The 20,572-nt window shown below is 41.0% G+C and overlaps 1 protein-coding gene across 1 annotated transcript in view; it reads right to left on the reverse strand.

Annotated features, from left to right (window-relative positions):
* The window catches only part of CACNA1G (calcium voltage-gated channel subunit alpha1 G), a 368,214-nt gene that overhangs the window by 197,676 nt on the left and 149,966 nt on the right, over positions 1-20,572 (reverse strand). The window contains exons 2-3 of the mRNA XM_029283371.1: positions 4,993-5,104; positions 3,311-3,444 (exon numbers count right to left, since the gene is read on the reverse strand). Of these exons, the coding sequence (XP_029139204.1) occupies positions 3,311-3,444; positions 4,993-5,104 (246 nt within the window). The remainder of the gene's footprint in view (positions 1-3,310; positions 3,445-4,992; positions 5,105-20,572) is intronic.

The following is a 20,572-nucleotide window of genomic DNA, read 5'->3' on the forward strand; positions in this document are numbered from 1 at the left end:
AAAAAAAAAAAAACCTTTAATTTAAACCAGGTGCCTCTGGAAGAAGAAAAAAAAAAACCCCCACTTCATGAAAGGCAAAAACTTGGTCCCGTTCCCTCAAAACAAAAGGGCAATCACGCACATTTTGACTGAAATATCCCCTTTTTGGAATGCAGCCTTCATGCTTTAAACAAACTCGCTGAAACCTCATCCATTTGGACAATCGGCATGAAACTGAGACTACCCATATTTCTGGAGCCGGAGCAAATGCTTGAGGAGGATGCCAGCTATGTCCGCCCAAAGCTGCAGAGGCCTTACAGTATGGAAAGCAGCACATAGGCTGGCAGGGAACAAAGGAAAGTGGGGTTTGTGGCTGTCAGCCTTCACAGTGGCCTTCCTTGATTGCTGCTGTCTGCAAAAGTTAACACTGTGAGTGCCATGGGAAGCAAGGAGGCCCACGGAAGACGGCAAGGAACGCCATTCATACTGCCCGCTTGCTGGCTGCAAGTGGGGACAGAGGTGTTGGGGACATCTGTTGCTGCTGTCACACCTTTGCCTACAATCCTTATTCCGGAATGGGACAAGTCACCGTGGCCATTTCACCACAGCCATATCACCATGGCCAATTCAACGTGGCCATTTCAATGCAGCCAACTTGCCACAGGACAAGTCACCACAGAAAATTCCATATAAATGTTATCTGCCACTGTTTCTTTGACACCATTTCCATTTTTGTGAAATAATGTCAAAGAAACAGTGGTGGATAATGTAGCAAATTGTCCCACAGCAAGTTGGCCATAGTGAGTTGTCCCGTGGTGAGTAGGCCGTGGCGAGATGTCCATGGTGAAATGGCCACAATGAGTTGGCTGTGGTGAATTGTCCTAGACCCTCCTTATTCACTTCCTTTTCTAGACTATGTGTGTGTGTGGGGGATAATAGAGAATGGCTGCCCAGGGATGATGTTCCCTACATACAAATTCCTGGAGATTTAAGAATACACAAGGTAGTCTCTGGATATAAAAAAGGGTTTACTCTGTGAGGGGGTCCTTATTTTCTTGCAGACATTTCATTACCCAAACTAAGTAACATCACCAGTACAGTAATAAAATGTCTGCAAGAAAACAACCAAGCTCAGAGAGCACCAAAGACATCCCACCCCATTTCAGCTCTGAGCTACAAATATTCTCTTTTATTGGTATCACTCCGTATTTTAATGAGGTTGGCCACATGTGATTTCCTGCAGAAAATTCAAGGCTAATTCTAGACCATTAGAAACATTACACAGATCTCTGGCCTATCCTATACAGCATAACAGTCTTCTTTGACCAGCAGCAAGTTTGGGGGATTTCTCATCAATTGCTACTTGGGGTCAAATTTGGAGCTTTATGTTAGGATAATGATTTAATGGCTAACCAGCTGATGTAATGTAAGGTGGATGATGCAATGATAGGAATGACTCAGCAGGTGTCTGTATCCCTTTAAGAGCCTGAGTATAAAAGGGAAGGCTTTTGCTGCTGTGTTACCTCTCCTCCGTTTCCTGCTGTAATTGCTGTATGTTGGAGTTTGCTCTATTATCACGTGTATGTATTTTGTTTCTAGTGTATATTGTAGAAGCTGGGTTGACAAGATCAGAAATGAGGAAGTGATAAGCCGCCTGGGAAAGCCAAGGGAAATCATCAAAACAATTAAAAAATGAAAATTAGAACATTTTGGACATGTGATGCGACACCCAGACAAATACGGCATACTCCATTTAATCCTCCAGAGAAAGATTGAAGGCAAACGAGGCAGAAGAAGAGCATCGTGGCTTCAAAATCTAAGGGACTGGTTTGGACAAAAGTCAGCAGCACTTTTTCGTTCGGCTGCTGATAAAAACAGGATCGCCAACATGATCGCCAACGTCCGATAACGGATATGGCACAAGAAGAAGTATATTGTAGATAGTGTAATATAAACTACCACTTAATACAAACCACTATTTACTGTATTTACTCAGTCAGCACAATAAGACTGTTCATGCTCTGACACTTTATATTGATAAATCAAGTCCTCAATCACCAAATAATATCCTTTCCCAAGTAAACATTGGAAAATCCTCTGCAATAACCAAAAGGAGCAGTAATGATGAACTGCAACTGATTAGATGAATGAGACCTTTTAAAAGTCCTGTCCTAGGAGACCTGACCATGCCCTGTACCAGGCATAAAAAAAAAATAAGATCCACTAGGACTCCTTCTTTGTTCCCCACTCTGAGTTGTGAGGCCAAAACTCTAGTCTTCCTCCCCCCCATTTGGAGGGCTTGGACATTTTAAGGAGTAAAACTGTTTAAATGCTGCTTAAAGCATTCCATTCATTCCTTGTCAGAATGGGTCTGGTCCATCCACTTTTGGAAAGCAGCTCCAAACATGGCACACAAAGTCTGCCCCGAAGCTAACAAACATGGGCTCCTGCCTGATCCTTTTGCTCTTAAACAAGTAGGGCTAAACTGGACATCCAGACTTTCTGACTCTCTATGTCTCCTAATACATCTGCCTCTGCAGTTTGCCAAGGTTGTTTCCACCCCCCCCCCCATAGATATGTGGTTGGAGAAGTATATGAGTATCGCACAGAAGGAAACTAATCTGCTGCAAAGTTAGAGGTCTCTGAATTTTCCTAACAATACCCTCATCTTCCATCTTCCACCTCCCCATGTCCATATCAGCATCTCGTGAGCCTTTTGCATCAAAAGGAGAAGAGAATGACTCTGAGGCTGCTGGTGCAGGAGCCCCGGAAAATTCCAACTTTGCACACAAGAAATAACATTAACACAGCAACTCTTGGCTGGGATTTATAAAACACTCCATAAATCTCCAATGAAATTATTTATAGTGCCTTTAATGTCTTTCAGTAGCTGAAAGAAAGTACTCCAAATGCCGTGGAAATGTTCGCTGACATCTATCATGTAATTCTGAATGGGGAAAAATAAATAATAGGCCTCTGTTGCATTTTCGCTCTTTGTATGTATGGCGTAATTGGCGTGTATGAGGATTGCAGCGCTGAGAATTTTCAGCCAAGGCTACCATTGGTTGCACTCTGGGAATTGCAGTTCCCAACACATCTGGAGGGGCCCTGGGAGAGAAAGGTTGCCAGAGTAAAGCTTGAAACGTTAAAAAGTAGAACTAAGCAATTGAAACTCTATACAATTTGCGCTAGGCACAATATTATGCTAAAACTTTCTACATTTATTCTGTTTAGCTAATGTAATAACTAAGAAATATGAACACGATAATCTGTTTCTCAGCTGTTTTCAGCAGAAAGTTGCTTTTTGTTTGAGAATTAATTTCTGACTTACCCAGCTACAACTATAAAAAAATCCAGACGATTCCACGTGTCTCCCAGGTAGCACTTCTTCCCAAAAATCCCCAAGGCAATCATCTTGATTATCATTTCCACCGCAAAGAAGGCAAAGATAAAATCATCAAAACTCTGGAAGATAAAGAAGCAGGATCTGTGACAAAAATCTGAAGTAGTGGCAGTTCATTTTTCAAGAAATCTGACCCAATCTGCTCTAAGGCCATCTTCCATCACAATTTTATATGCTCCTGAAGACAACACTTCCCACATTTCTAAGTGTAAAAGAAAGATGGGCAAGGAAATTATTTCATCCCCAGAAAAGAAGTGAGTTGAAAATGCACAGCTATATTATATCTGGACATTTCCTCATCTCCAGTGCCAAAGTGAGTGAAGAAAGCCTTTTCAGCTTGGCTATGAGTCTCCAATCACAATCAGATTTATTTACGTAAGATCTGAACAAACTAGACTATGAATCAACCTCATCTGACAGATTGTTTGCCCCACCTTGTGTCAAAAACTACTCCCCTATATTTTAACAGTGGGAATTGGTGGTTTTGCTTCCTCTTTAGATCCAAATTTCAGTTCTCGGTAGATCTCCCACACTGAATAATGTTTGGATTTGAGGCGAGTTCCCCATCCCAAATAAATGTTTGGCTCTGAGTATTCTAATTCCTGCTAGTTTTTGCAGTAAATTTAACATTTACTGCTTTCCTTGGATATATGTCAGGAAAAATATGCATATGGATAGCTCAAGAATGATAGGTAAGAAATCCATCTTGGTTCTTTACCCACATGGCAAACAGACCAGAGAGAGAATTGCATCTAACAGAACTTTCCTACATCTATGGAATGTGGGACATGGGATATAAGGTCTTAAATAAGGTGAAAACATTTGCCATGAGAGCTATTCTCACTCAGACTTGCATATCATGTTCCTTATTTCTTTATTTGTAAAAATTTATATGACCTCCCAACTCACTTTCAGTGACTCCCAGTAGCTTAGAAAGATAAAAACCCAATATAAAAACCAATAAAAAGCAATAACCCCCCACGCCCCTGATGACAACAATCAGTCAATCAAATAAGCCCACTTGATGGGCTCCTTCCAACTCTGGGTTCTCTGTGGTAAATTCCCAGGGACTTGCAAAAGAGTGCCAAAGAGATGATGTTCCATAGGGAGGGAACCACCATGGAGAAGGCCTTACTTCTTCATCCTGCTAGGTCATTAGGAGAGGGGATCTGTAACATTTCCTGCCTCCCTGTTCTCCCTCTGGTGGGTTAGGTAGATGTGACTGGGAAAGAGGGTCCTTCAAATAACCTAGTTCCAAGCCATGTACGACTTTGGAGGTGACAAACAGCACCTTGAATTGGACCCAGAAACAAATTGCCAGCCAATGCAGTACCAGGAGGAGAGATGAGATATGTGCACATTTAGGCCTGCACAAAACCATGCAGGCCACTGTATTTTGGACCAATTGAAGCTTCTGGATACTTTTCAAGGGCAGTCCCATGTAGAGTCCTAGTTGGTCCTTTAAACAAAAGAAAAAGAAAGCTAGAGATGTTAGAGATTGAACCTGAAGCCTGTTGCAGTCAAAACATGGGCTTCTTTTCCCACTAAGCTAAGGCCTCTTTCTTATATTACATTTTGACAAACTGGCATAAAGATAAAACAAATTTTACCTGGAGAATCTTGCAGCGTGGAGAGTCACAGCCCATGTCTTCACAAGGGTGGAACATGCCCAAAGTGACACAGTTCAGGAGAATTACCAGCATACTGATTCTTTCAAACCAGGTGCAAAGGGGATCAGTCAAGGAAAAGACCAAGTTCAGAAAAGGACTTTAAAATTAAACACACATTCAAAGGGAAAGACATGGAGGCATTTTATGCATATTTAAGTTAAGTCGCTATAGAAAAGAGTAGCTAAAACATGTTCTGTATGGATTTGAGTGCCAATGTTTTCCTGTAACAGTAATAGTACTACTTCTTTCTAATTTACCTTCTCCAGAAAGATCATGTATCTTGCTCCTACCAACCAGTCACACCTACTATATGCACCCCAATTCGTATTGCAGTTTTGTAAAACACACATTTTACCTACTTCCTATCTTTGGCCAGCAAATCTTGGGGAAGATATGAGGGTTAAATGAAAACTAAGGCCTCCACCTTTATAACTGTAAATTTGGAATATTTTAATAAATGAATTAGGAAAATAATCTTTGAAATGAGCTCTTTTGTTACTTGTATTTACTTCTCCATATATTACCACCATTTACTGCACTTCTGCCAACAATTGGCAAGCTAAATAATGCTAAAGAACCCCACACTTTCCACCTCTTCTTCTGAGTCAAACAGATGCTCACAACTGTATTTCTTCAATTTTTGGGAAAAGGTGGAAGTACCATGTTTGGACTATATAGTAGATGGAGTAAAAGGGTGACAATCAACTTCAGGTTAGTTTCTTGGGTAGCTCATGATGTATGAGGCCAAGCAATGTGATGCTGTATCCAAATTTCCATCTTGTGCTTCCAAACTCTGCTTAATCATTGTTTCAAAGTTTTGGATAATAATAATAATAATAATAATAATAATAATAATAATAATAATAATAATAATAATAATAATAATAATAATAATAATAATAATAATAATAATAATAATAATAACAACAACAACAACAACAACAACAACAACAACAACAACAATAATAATATTATTCTCATCCTTATTTCTGTGGTGTGACAACAAGTACTGCAAAATGTCAACTCTTAAGAGTTTTATCTGAAATGTAAAACTTTTCTATTTCTCTCTATCTGTTAGTATTCAACAGTATTCTTGCACAGACCTTCTGATATTGAACAATAATCATGAAGATCAATAATGTGATCAATAAAGCGACCCCACACATTCCTGTGAAAAGCAAAGCTTTACAGCAAATTTCACTTTGAGTATTCAGCTGATTGTCTTCAACCTGTCTCATATGAAACTCATTGGTTGCAGTCATAGGTTATCTATTTTGTCCTTGATCACAGAAAATCAGCTCTTCTTGGTTTATTTACCATCTTGACATTTTTTGGGTCCAGTGATGCACAGTATTCATATTAACATAGTCATCACCATAAACAACCTGCACTAAGTGGTACATTTCAGTTGGAAGAAAACTTTCAATAGTCAAAAATTGAATCATGGCACACTACACTGATGTGTATTCACTGAAAGCTTTGGTTTCATGAACAATAACATGAATGTGTTGTCACAGCAACTTCCTGAAGTGAAATAACAGATGCTAAAGGACACATCAAGAAACAGTTTTGTGTAGTGGTTAAGGCATCAGGCTAGAAACCAGGAAATTATGAATTCTAGTCCCACCTTGGGTATGAAGCCAGTTGGGTGACCTTGGTCCAGTCACTTTTTCTCAATCCCAAAAAGGAGGCAACCACTTCTTAAAAACCATGCCAAGAAAACTGCAAGGATTTGTTCAGGCAGTTTCCAAGCATCAGATAATACTGAATGAAAGAATAAAAAAGAAAGAAAAGGACATGCCAAGGCTTCTAGCATGTTAATACTGCATCTTTTGGTCACTTATATTATTGGAGATATTAATTACTTCTCATTCAACCCTTGTAAATTTGTACCAAAGAATCTGCACTTGGTGAGCAAGTGGGAGGATGACAAAAAGCAGAGGCGTAGCGTGGGGGGTGCAGGGGAGGCCGGCCGCACCGGGCGCAACATCTGGGGGGGCGCTCGCACTCGCAGCTCTCTGCCCCTGCCTGTGCGAATCCGATCCGAGCCGCCGGGTCGCCGCCCACTGTGGAGGGGGGGCGCAAATTACTTGCCTTGCCCCGGGTGCTGACAACCCACGCTACGCCACTGACAAAAAGCACATGGATGTCATCATACAAATATAACTTACATGCATGAATCAAATGTGGGGATGCAAGCCCATAACCAAAGCATTTGCATCTTAATATCACTGCGCACATGTCATCATGATGGTCTGCGGCGGCAACTTCTGCTTCTTTCTTTTGTAATACAGATAATAAAGGCTTCTTCAACATACCTAAGGTCTAGTATAGCTTTTTGATAGTTTTCTGTACTTCGTAACACTTCATAAGTTTATTTATATTTGACAAAAACTACACAATTAAGTTTATACCAAGGGCTATTACATTTGTACTGGTTTTCATATAAAACTATGTTCTGTGTTTTGGAAACTAGCCTGTTAGTACAAACCCCTATCACAACAGATGGAATTTTACAACACATCCTGCCTCCCTTGTTTTGAACAATTCCACCAGAAGTGGTTGAATGGAATTCTGAAATTATTTAAGGACTTGAGGTAATGATGAGTCAGTGAGAGGCCAGTGCTGTAGCTGTTGATGTTTTATGAGATCCTCCACTAAGGAATATGGGGGAAGAAGCACTCCATAATGAAAGAGAAGTAAAGCATGCTACTCTTCACTTAGGCAAACTCAGGCACAGAATCTGCCAAAATTCAAAGAACCTCGAGCTAAAACAGCCCATTAGCAATTTGAACTTCAAATTCTGACCTAAATATTATATCATCTCTAAGCTTGTAAAATCACATGATCCCAGAGATACTGATCAGATGGAGCACAGGCTGATGCATTAAGCAACCTCTGTGTTTGTTGATATTTTTCCCTCTCACAAAACTTTTCCAAGTGTGCATAGCACTTTCATTTGATTCCCATTGTCTCTTTCCTCTATGTACAGCTATCCAGTTCCCATAGTCTGAAGCAGTGCCACAAGAATATAATCCAGGACAAAAAAGTCAGGACAACTTTGGATGTTGGTAAAGAAATGGCAATTAACTGTCTTGCAACATGGTTTATTTTGGGACTACATTTGGAAGTCACCTAATTGTAATCACCCCTGACCATTTTATGATTAATCCAATCAGAGGCAACTACTTTAGTCTCATCTATCTTTCCAATTATGGACTATTGCTGCACATAAGCACTGATATTTAGGGGTACTTACTACTAATGGATTAAAAAAAAACAGTTGCACATATACTTACCAAGAGGTTTTTGCGTGGCCTTCAGCAAGATGCTAAGCTAGGGTAAGCGAGACAGTACAATTTCTGGATTGGGGGAGATTACAGAGTATAGAGTACAGAGAGTACAGATAAGAGCAACAAAGATGATTAGGGGACTGGAGGCTAAAGCATATAAGGAAAGGCTGCTGGAATTGGGTATGTCTAGTTTAATGAAGAGAAGGATGTGGGGGGACATGATAGCAGTGTTCCAGTATCTCAGGGGCTGCCACAAAGAAGAGGGAGTCAAGCTATTCTCCAAAGCACCTGAAGGCAGGACAAGAAGCAACGGGTGGAAACTAATCAAGGAGAGAAGCAACCTAGAACTAAGGAGAAACTTCCTGACAGTTAGAACAATTAACCAGTGGAACAACCTGCCTCCGGAAGCGGTGAATGCTCCAACACTGGAGGTTTTTAAGAAGAGACTGGACAGCCATTTGTCCGAAATGGTATAGGGTTTCCTGCCTGAGCAGGGGGTTGGACTAGATGACCTCCAAGGTTCCTTCCAACTTTATTATTATTATTATTATTACTTTGGGGAAACATTAATTCCCAAACATTTCTACTCAGAGTAGAAACTATGGTTATGTCAACAACTAAGAGTTGCCTAACTCCAAGACTGAACATGTTGGGCCAAATAGCAATTAAACCATGGGAAAGGCAGGAGAAAAAGAGTGTTTTGCTTCATATTTACAGAACCAGATGCTTCAAATAGTTTCATTCTAGTCAGTAAGAAAGATCCTGATCTAGCTGTGTCATGCTGGGTGCCTGGGCAGTTTCTGCTCTGCTTGAGCCGTGGGAGTTCTTACACTGGAAGTCTTATACCAACCATGCTGGATACTCCTCCTTGTAGATTATTCCTTTCTTCCAGGCATCTCTGAGTCAGCTGAAATCCTGGACACTGTCAGAAACAAACTTGATGAGGAGGTCTTGGCATCTTCCCAAGATTGCCATGTCAAGCTTGATGCCAGTCATGCATACAGCAAGGCTGAAGGGCTGGGGATGAGGAGACTAGGCCAAGGCTCTGTCCTACTGTACCCAAAAAGTCTCCCTCAAGACACCTGAGGCATTAGGCCTGTCACTTCTATTGGCTGCACTGAAAGCAAACCCTCTCAAAACTGAAGGCTTTTTCATGTTATGCTCTGAAACCCAAGAGATATAGCTCTCAGCATATAAAATGTCCCCGTTCTTGGTTTATAGGATTATTTCTTCCTGTTTTCCTCCTGTTGAAAAGACTGTCATCAAATGGGAATAAATGTAATAATAATAATAATAATAATAATAATAATAATAATAATAATAATAATAAGAAGAAGAAGAAGAAGAAGAAGAAGAAGAAGAAGAAGAAGAAGAAGAAGAAGAAGAAGAAGAAGAAGAAGAAGAAGAAGAAGAAGAAGAAGAAGAAGAACAACAACAACAACAACAACAACAATGCAAATTATAGGCAGAACCTCCAATTTCAATCCAATCAGAAACGTTTCTACCAATTCATCAATGGAGAAACTGCAATGAATCAGTCAGTACCTGACAAGGAAGAAACAGTGCAGTTCTGGAAGCAGATATGGGATAACCCAAAGAAATACAACAAGGATGCAGCTTGGTTAAAAGAGGTGGATGCAAATAAAACAGAAGTTGAAATGAAAGAACTAATAATAACAGCAGAAATGGTAGAGAAAAGAGCAAGGAAAATCAAGAATTGGTCAGCACCAGGTGAAGATGAACTGCATGGTTTTTGGTTGAAACATCTAACTGTTATATACCCACTCATTGCCAAGCAGTTGAACAATATACTACAAGGAGGAGAAATTGAAAAGTGGCTAACAACTGGGAAAACCTACCTGATAATGAAAGATCCATCAAAAAGGGCAGCACCAGGCAACTACCGGCCAATTACCTGCTTACCAACAACTTTCAAATTGCTATATGGTGTGGTAACTGATGCAGTCCAACATCATCTAGTTGAAAACAATCTCTTTCCACCTGAGCAGAAAGGAAACCACCCCAATAGCAGAGGAACAAAAGATCAACTCCTAATAGACAAAATGATCTTGGAAAACTGCAAAAGAAGGACGGCCAACCTGAACGTGGCATGGATTGACTACAAAAAGGCATTCGACTCTACCACATGACTGAATAATCAAGTGCCTAGAAATAACAGGAGTCAGTAGAAACTCAGAAAGTTTGTGCAAAGATCGATGGCACAATGGAAGATACAGTTGCAGGTCAATGGTGAGAGACTGGAAGAGGTTAATATCAAGATAGAAATATTTCAAGGAGATTCATTATCACCACTACTATTTGTTATTGCACTGTTTCCTCTGTCAACAATAATTCAGGCCATGAAACATCGAAAACATCTGCCAGACTATCTCACCTCCTTTACATGGATAATCTGAAACTGTATGGAAAAACATCATCTGAAATAGAATCACTGCTCAACACTGTCTGTATATATAGCCAAGATATTGCAATGGAGTTTGGCTTGGACAAATGTGCCACACTTACTATCAAACAATGAAAAATAGTGTTTTCTTTCATAGCAGTTTTACTGGGGTGATTTAGAAAATTACAACAGCATAAAGAGAAATGGTTAGATATTCCTGCAATAAATACAGGAGAATATTTGTAGCTCAGGGTTGAAATGAGGGATCCTTGGTGCTCTCTGAGCTTGGTTGTTTTTTGATTGACTAGCCATGGGTAGTCATGTAATGGCTGGATAGTCATTATCCAAGTCATTCATTGGGTAATGGAGTGTTTGCAAGAAAACAACCAAGTTCAGAGAGCACCAAGGACCCCTTATTCCTGTAATGCTAAGTTGGGGTCTCTTCATGGCTGCCTGAACAAACAGGAGAACAGTGGAAGATCTGATCATCAAGCATCCCATCTGGGAGACACTGAGCAGAAAAATCTGAACAGTCTGTATTCTAAAGTCTCTTATTCTTTCTGTGCTTTAGAGGCAAATGCAGGGCTTAGTTGACCTTTGACTTCAGTTGTCATGTACCAAGACCTTAATTCACTTTCTCCATCAGCCGACTAAGGAGCATGGGGAGCAATCAGGAGCAGTCCCTAACGTTTTTAACGACAAATGAGTGATGGGCACAGGAATTACTGGAAAGAGAGAAGTCAACCTCCTATCAACTCCTCAAACCTACCAGAACCTCCAGCCATTTTTTCCTTGTTGATCTGTTGATTTGATGGCTGATCAAAAGCCAAAAGATGTTAATAGGAAACCATGCAACAGTGAGAATAAGGGGGGAGAGCCTTCTTATTTTCTAATATTTCCTACTCACCATATTATAGATTGCTAGTCTTCTTCCACCATGAAGAGTAGGTGTGTGTGATAAAAGCAAATCTGCATGCATTTACATGCTGATGAGGCCCCTGGCCCAGTTCCTAAGGAGCCAGCTGGAGCCAGGAAAAATTCTCAGTGTTTTAGCATATATGACAGCTGTAGCAGTAAGGCTGCCTGAAGTTTGAAACAGGAGTTTAGAATACAGTAGTTCATCATAACTGGTTTGTATGGAACATTTGTGATGAACAAGCAGGTGGAAAGGAAGGTAAGCAAAGCTATGGGAGGGAGGGTGAGTGGGTGGGAGGGAGCTCTCTTGGAATTTGAGATTGTTAGAAATTCCTCTATTCCCTTCCCCTTTCTTCTCCCTAATTGCATAGTGGCAAAAACAGCCCCCTTTTCTCTCTGTATAATCCATTTTCAATTACAAGATTCCCAAGGAGAGAAGCAACCTGGAACTAAGGAGTAACTTCTTGATAGTTAGAACAATTAATCAGTGGAACAACCTGCCTCCAGAAGCTGTGAATGCTCCAACACTGGAAGTTTTTAAGAAGAGACTGGACAGCCATTTGTCTGAAATGGTATAGGGCCGTGGTGGCAAACCTATGGCACGTGTGGCACGCAGGTGGCACGCAGAGTCCTCTCTGTGGGCACGCGTGCTGTCGCCCCAGTCCTAGGCCTTCAGCTGGGTTTTATAAAACCTTTTCACTTAAAAAAAAGGTTCAATCAGTGCCGGCTGGCGACCCCAAGGGGGAGGGCCTTCTCTGTGGGAGCTCCCACCCTCTGGAATGAACTACCCCCAGAGATCAGGGTGATCCCTGATCTCCCTTCCTTCCGCCGCGCCCTTAAGACATGGTTATTCCAACTTGCAGGACTGGCCTAGGGGAAAATTTTTAATGGGGNAATAAATCAATTTCAACTTCACGTGGAGAAAAAAAAGATCTCGCAAAATTGGAATTGATTGATTGAACTTTTTAGTCCCACCCAGTCTGCCGTTACCACCGCACCCATGCCCACCCAATGGGCCATGCCCACCCAATGGGCCACACCCACCCAATGGGCCACACCCACCCAATGGGCCATGCCCACACGGCACCCGATGATACATAAGTGGGCTTTGGGTTGCAGTTTGGGCACTCGGTCTCTAAAAGGTTCGCCATCACTGGTATAGGGTTTCCTGCCTGAGCAGGGGGTTGGACTAGATGACCTCCAAGGTCCCCTCCAACTTTATTATTACTATTATTATTAAGTCCTGCACCTCCCTTTTGCTTTTTATTCTTCCACTCTCCTCTTATTTTTTTTTTCTGCCAAAAGAAACTTCCAGTTCCTTCTACTACTAATGGGATTTGGGATATACACAAAATGCTGATGGATACTACTTTGTACTTGACATTATTTGAGCTGAGCAGCTGACAAAGGAGAATACTTCAATTAGGCAGGGCACAACCAGTCTTATTGAATTTTTCAGCTGCTGCCACAGCTTCAGCAGTAAACACAAAATAAGACATACGGAAGGAATAAAAGCGAAAGTTCCAGACAGATTAAGAGGTCTAAGGGCAACCAACTCTGTGAGAAGGACCACTAACAGATCTGAGCATTCAGGTCTTGCAATGTCCAGCGCATTGACAAACTTGAGGTGTTCTTTGTAAGTGGGAAAATAGCCACTCCTCCCTAAATCCAATTTCAGTTTTCCTCTAGCAGTAGAAAACATTAATGTTTCTTTTATGTTTTTATCATTGTTGGTGTGAGCCACCCAGAGATAAGGCAGGCCCATAAGTCTCATAAATAAGCTAGCAAACAAATAAATAACCTTAAAATAATTTTAAGGTTTCTTAAAACGTAGTCCTAGGATCCTTGGTGTTCCCCAAGACCCTCTCAAGAGACTGTAAAATCAAAATGATTTGCCAGCCTAGGTTGAAAAATAATACAGTGCTAAAATCCCATCAGACAATTGTAATTGTGAGAAGCACTAGCAACAGCAAATGCATCAATTTAAAATTTTTATATAGTAAATATCAATATATATATAAACTAAAGGCAAGGCAATACTTTAGTTTATGCGCTAAGGTGGAAGATCCCTGCTCTATTTAATCCAACATACAGCAAAATGTAGCATCAAAGCATGAAAAGGAACTTGTCCATTGAAGCACTACAAAGATGAAACTTTCTTAGCGTTCTTAGTCCAATCCATTTTCTTCTTTCTTCTGCTATGAAACAAATTTAGCCAAATCTTATACGATGGAGAAGAGTTATTTTCCAACTTCCAGTAGGCTTCTATTGAAACATCGAAATTAACATGCATCATAGGATACCCATCATATAATCACCCAGCACAGCTTTCAAAGTATAACAAGTATTTACTGAATCCTTGATTCTTTTCTTCTAGACAAGTAGATTTGCCTAGTGGAACAATTACATACATTATGCAAAGTGAAGAAAACAATACTACTAATTATTTTTCTCATTGTTTCCTCATGGCTGCAGAAGTTTCTTAGGGACTGTAAGTAACTGTCAGATAAACACTGGGGTAACTGACTGGAAAAAAAAGTTCCCTCTCTTCCCATTAATTTTGCTTGCAATATCTTGTATTCCTATGTAGACTACCAATTAGAGTTCTCTGCACAGTATATTTTTAAAGTCTTTTAAAGAATGTGTATATCCATCAAAATACAAAATGCAAGTGTACAAATTGCTTAAGTCTTTGGGATCATTGACTTGTCTCAGAAGAGATTGTCAGTTTAATAAGTTCCACTTCAAATACTCTTCCCTGGGCTTCTAACTGATAAAGATGGTCAAAGGTGGGCCATCACTGATGGCAGCCTTTGTCTGTTGGAGCATGCTTCCCAGACTGAGTTCAACCCCTTTTCATGCTTAGATGAACATTTGGTTTTTTTTCCTTTTTTAAAAACAACAACTAAACTTCTTAATTTCCATTAGAAACTATTTTAAAATATCCCTGACCTTTTCATTGGTGGTTGCAACCTGAAAAGGACATTGAAACCATTCTGGGGGCAAGAGAACACAAAATACACAAGCAACAGGGAAGCAGAAATGTCAGGCTGGAATTCTAACGGCCTCCAGTTGCAAAGCCAACTACATCCTGGTATTCTGTAAAACTAAAACCCTGAATAGAAAGGCAGTGCTTAAGATTCCCTTCATGCCATCCATTTCAGAAATAGAGCCTCTTGGTACCAATAAGAGCAGAGTTTTCAAGGCTAGCCCTTGCAAGAGAGAAGGAAAGTCTCAAAGGCTTTTAAGCACTTATTCAAACCAAGTCTTTTGAAGCCTCATCTTCCTTCCTTTCATGCAAATAGCTCACTTTTCCTTTTTGGTTTTTGATTATCGGAATCTGCAGCCCCAAATGATTCCTGACACATAGTTTAATCAAAAAGGATTCCTATCACAACATTAGGCATGTAAGAAGACTTTTTCTTGGGATGCTATAGAGTTCCAAGCTTATCTATCTTTCTTTCTTCCTCTCTTCCTCATTAAATATTGTTTTCTGTATAAGGCACAGGGGAGCTGTTTGCATACAACAGTACTGTACCTATGTTATTACAATTACTCTGACCTGAGTATGTTTGGAGAGCAACACTATTTTTCACTAGCATTGCATTTCAGACAACAAAATGATGATTAAGGACAGTTCTCTTTCATCCCATTCCAGTAGGAATTACTGTATGACAAAGAAGTCTTGCTCATAAAAATCATCCTGTTCCGTACTTTAGTATTACATCTTGTTCCATATTTTAGTACTATATCCGGATTTGTCCTATATAAAATAATGTCACATGAAATGAGCCTGGATGGAACTCCAAACAAGTTCATGTATGGTTCCTTCCTCCTCCTTCAAGTTGGGGTGTGAATGTCAGAATAATAAAAGTTGATATTTAACTAAAGTAGGGGTCTTCAAACTTGGCTCTTTTATGACTTGTGGACTTCAACTGCCAGAATTCCTCAGCCAGCATGGGAGTTGAAGTCCACAAGTCATAAAAGGGCCAAGTTTGAAGACCCCTGAACTAAAGTATGACCTCTTACCCATCTAAAACAATCCTCAAAACAAACCAACACAAAAAACCAGTGAGTTGGTTTTCAATTGTCTGCCTCCAACTCAAGAATAGCTTCTATTCCTACTACTATTTTATACTTATGTTTTGCAAAACTTGTTTTGCCACGATATCTAAATGGGGAAAAGAGAAGTCCTCAGATGAAAATCTAATCCTTGTAGAGATAATCTATACATTTTTGCAGTCTCTATCAGCATTTGTGGGCTCAAGATATATAGACTTTTCCATGTCCAAAATGTAGCCATCCTACAACAATAGAACAAGAATCAAAAATTCAATTTTCAAGTTACAGGTTGAAAAAACAAATCATAAAGCACCTTTTCTGAGATAGTCTGTAAAACCACGCTGCATAGCTAGAGACGTCTTTAGATTGCAATAAATCCTTTTATTGAGATATCTATGGGACAAAGGGATGCCCCGCACATTCCTCTCTCTCCATCTCTCTCTCGGTCTTTCCCAGTTGTATATTTACAAAGCTTTGCTCATAAAATTAAATTGATTTTATTCCTCCCCATACACAGCACAAGCAGAGGCATAAAACAGGTATGACTCTTCAGTATAAAGAACAAACTCTTTAATCTTTGGATACTTACATCGGGAATAAGTCCCATTCAACACAGGGAGCACACCAACTGTTGAGAAAACATGCACAATATTGTATACAAGAACAATGAGATTTGGCGTACAGTCACACAATCCATATTTAAATTAGATGAAACTGGGGGGGGGGGAGTCAGAAAGTCTCCTTGAACAATTAGAGGTATAGGATACGTACAATGAATAAAGCATTTCTGGATAAAATGATAGCTCTTTTATCAAACAAAATATATTAACTTCTGTAAGCAAATAAAATGCTCTCCCTCGCTGTGCAGTTCCCCCTTAATTCCCTCCAGCACAGCTGCAGGCCTATCAAGTTTTACATAATTCATCCAAAAGAGAACACTTTGTAAGCAATCTTTTCTTCCAAAGCACACCAGCAAACACCAATATGAAAAAAAAACCACAATTCAAACTTCAAAATGGCAACATGGGAGCAAATACCTTTTGAGGTATCAGAGTGAATCATCCATGGCTTGCTTAGCTTAGCACTTAGCAATATTTGAACAGAGAATGCAATTAATATCTTAGGAACAATGAATAAACAAAGAACATTACTGAATGCATCTGAAACAGGAGCAGCACAGCCAACGTGGTCTCCTTTCTAAAGTCTGGTTGCCAATAGATCAGTTTTTGAGGAGAGTTTGGGTACAAGATGTTTTTGTATTCTAGTGAACCCATCTTGGTTTTGGGCATGATATAAGCAATCAATAAAGCATTAGATTTGGTCACATGCTAGGTCTGTGAGTCTCCAAATACTTGCAAAACCCAAAAGCAGGTTGAAATTGTGGATGGCAAATCTAAAAAGTTAAGACTACTCAACTATATCCCAGAATTTTAAAGGAACTTTTTTAATACGGGCAGTCCTCGACTTACGATGATAATTGAGCCCAAGAGTTCTGTTGTTAAGTGAGACATTTGTTAAGTGAGTTTTGTCCTATTTTACAACCTTTCTTGTCACAGTTGTTAAATGAATCACTGCAGTTGTTTAATTAATAACACAGTTGTTAAGTGAAACTGGCTTCCCCATTGACTTTGTTTGTCAGAAGGTCACAAAAGGGGATCACATGATCCCGGGACACTACGACCATCATAAATATGAATCAGCTGCCAAGCAGCTGAATTTTAATCATGTGACCATGGGGATGCTGCAATTGTCATAAGTGTGAAAAATGGCCATAAATGACTTTTTAAAGTGCTGTTGTAACGTTGAACAGTCACTAAATGAACTGTTTAAGTAGAGGACTACCTGTATAGGAACACTTAATTAATGGAGTGCACAGATGATGCTTGCTCATCATCCCACAAATAGCTCAAAACCTAACATGCTAAAAGGTAACACAGACTGTCTTTTTTTACCCAGGCATTGACCATTGATGTTTTCTGGATATACTGTATTGGATTATAACTCCTGCAATCCTTTCCCATTAGCAATGTTGGCTATAGCTAATAGGACCTGAAGACCAAAGTATTTAGAGGGCCCAGGTTGCTTAGCTTTGCTTCAGTTAGCTACTGTTATTTGGACTGTCAGATATTATGATGCAGAGAGCAAGAGAAAGGAGCAGCCTTGGGTAGAAGTTTTTGATTATTTTTATCTTGCTTTTATTGTTTTTATAAATAACTCAGGGCGATGAACACGCCTAAAACTCCTTCCTCCTGCTTCTATTTTCCCCACACAACAATTCTATGAGGTGGATTGGGCTGAGAGAGAATGACTGGCCCAGCTGACTTTCTTGCCTAAGGCCGACTAGAGATCACAGTTTCCTGGGATAGAAGCCGTGAAGACAATGGCCTTGACTTAATGAAAACCCGCAGGATTCTCTTTTCTGTTTCCTCCTTGTCTCTGTGCTTTTTTCCGCCTCACTATTAGTACACAATAAAAACTGAAAGCTCAGATGATTGCCAGATTCCATACTGTCAAAGGAAAGAATGAATTAGAATCAATATTAGCTTCTGGGTTTAATACCAATAATGGGCCCAGAAGCTTCCTAGATGTGACTGACTGCAAGCAAGAGATCCAGAGAAGAAAGGACTGCCTGACTCTGACAGTCCCTCTATGGCAGGGCTTTTCAACCAGTGGTACGGGTACCACCTGTGGTACATTGGCACCTGGCAGGTGGTACGCAACCATCCTAGAAAAGTGGTAGCGGGGGAGGGGAATGAGCTGAATCGGTGGCAGCACTGCACAAGCCTGAGCGAGAGATGGCTGGAGCTGCAGGGTTGTCAGGGCTCAGTGGAAGTGCCAGGATCAGCGCCAGGCTCCAGCTGGAGCTTGGCGCTGATCCTGGTGCTTGTGCTGAGCCCAGAAGAAGCACCAATCAGCTGGAAAGCAGCACTGATCCTGGTGCTTCTGCTGAGCCCAGAAGAAGCGCCAATCAGCTGGAATGTTGCAGCATCTCCAGGGTCTTGTGATTTACATTCAGATGCTTGGCAACCGATTCATATTTATGACTGTCATAGTATCCCAGGGTCATGTGAAGTGACCAAAACCTGCTGCAACCACCCAGCAGACGGAGGGAATAAAAACCAAATACCACCCACCCCACCCCCGCTGCCAATCCTCAACAGAAATGCTCACAACAATAAAAACCTCAGACAGGAGGAAGAGCACCACCGGGCAGGCAGGCAGGTGTCTTGCTCGGCTGTGGCTTGGGGGGCACTTTTTTCACTGCCATTGTAACTTCGAACAGTCACTAAGCAAACTGTTGTAAGTCGAGGACTATCTGTACTTTATTACTTTTTTCCTTTTTTTTTTTTTGGTCATCAAGTTTTTGACACCTTGCTAGGTGGTACAGCGGGTGAAAGTGGTACAGCGGGTGAAAAGTGGTACAGCGGGTGAAAAGGTTGAAAAGCCCTGCTCTATGGCACTACCAGTCAGTGCCTACTGTTGCATCATCCCTGTTCTGTTAATTGTAGGAGATGACCAGGCTGAGCCTGAGGGAGGAGTCAAACACCACAAGTCCTTTCGCTCCCACATGTGATCTAAGTCAATTCCTGTGACTCTTAACTCCCGCCAATTTGCTTGGACCATTAGTAGTTCAGATTCTTGTACCGAAGCTTAAGCTTACAATAAATTTTTATATACATTTGAACTGCCTGGATCTCCTGTTTTCCCTGGTGCTTGACAATAATGCAACACTCCCAGTCTGGAATTTGGCCAGTTTGGATCTCCACCTCATCACCTTCCTGCTGAGCAACTGTGAAGCCAGGATGAAACATGGCATGATTGGGTACCTGCTGGCAGACGTGCTCTTCTGCTGCCCCCAGGGTAGCTCACCTTTGGGACAAAAGCGCTGGTGCCTTGGAATCTGAAACTGCAGCTAGTGCTATGCCAGGGAGATGCTGGTGGATGTCCTCTGTGAATTCCTTCATGAAGCCAGGCATATTTTCAAATCCTTATGTGCCCCCTGGGGTATTACACTGACTATGGTGGCAATGAGAGACTGGAGTGTGCTACTGTGGAGACTTGCACCACTGAGACTTACACCACCTCCCACGTGTAGGTGTAGGACAGATGAAGATAGGAGGGGCCCGGGATGCCCACCCAAAGAGCAACATGGGATCCCAGCGGGTGGAGGGATGGGGAGGTGGATGCAGCCCACTGTGGGATTGGGAGAGGGATGGGAGGCCAGTACGATTAGGGCAACACGCAGGATGGGGAATACATCCCCAGATGAGACTATGCTGCAACTTGCCGAGGCTGCCAGATGAGATCCAGCAATGACTCTGGGCGATTGCATGTGGCAGGGTGGACAGGCAGAGCAGGTGAGGGGGGAGGGTGCCAGGAGTCAAGCGGATGCAGACGAGCATGACACGATTAAGGACAACACAGTTAATTGAGGGAGAACGAGGGGCGGGTAGACCGGTCATGAGGTCTATGACCGGATTGCTAAAACAGCTGGCCATATAAGCAGTTCTTCCGACCACCGGCTTTTTACTCTGACGATGTCAGCAGAGGACTGATGAAAGCTTAGTATTAAACAGTTTGTTTTATTCATTTATCCCGGAGTTCAGTGATTTTGTTATAGTTTTGATATGAATATACCTGGGATTTGAGTTTTTAAGGTAATTAGGAATATATGTATGTATGTATGTATGTATGTATGTATGTATGTGTGTATGTATATATATATATATATATGTAGGTCTTCAGTTATTCGGGTTTTCTCCCGCGTAGAATTAAAAGTACCTTGGCGACGTTTCGACGAAGTCACAAACACCCGCGAAAACCTCAGAAAACATAAGAAAACATA

This window comes from Protobothrops mucrosquamatus, unplaced genomic scaffold, assembly GCF_001527695.2.
Source record: "Protobothrops mucrosquamatus isolate PMUCROS unplaced genomic scaffold, P.Mucros_1.0 scaffold68, whole genome shotgun sequence".
NCBI classification, from domain to species: domain Eukaryota; kingdom Metazoa; phylum Chordata; class Lepidosauria; order Squamata; family Viperidae; genus Protobothrops; species Protobothrops mucrosquamatus.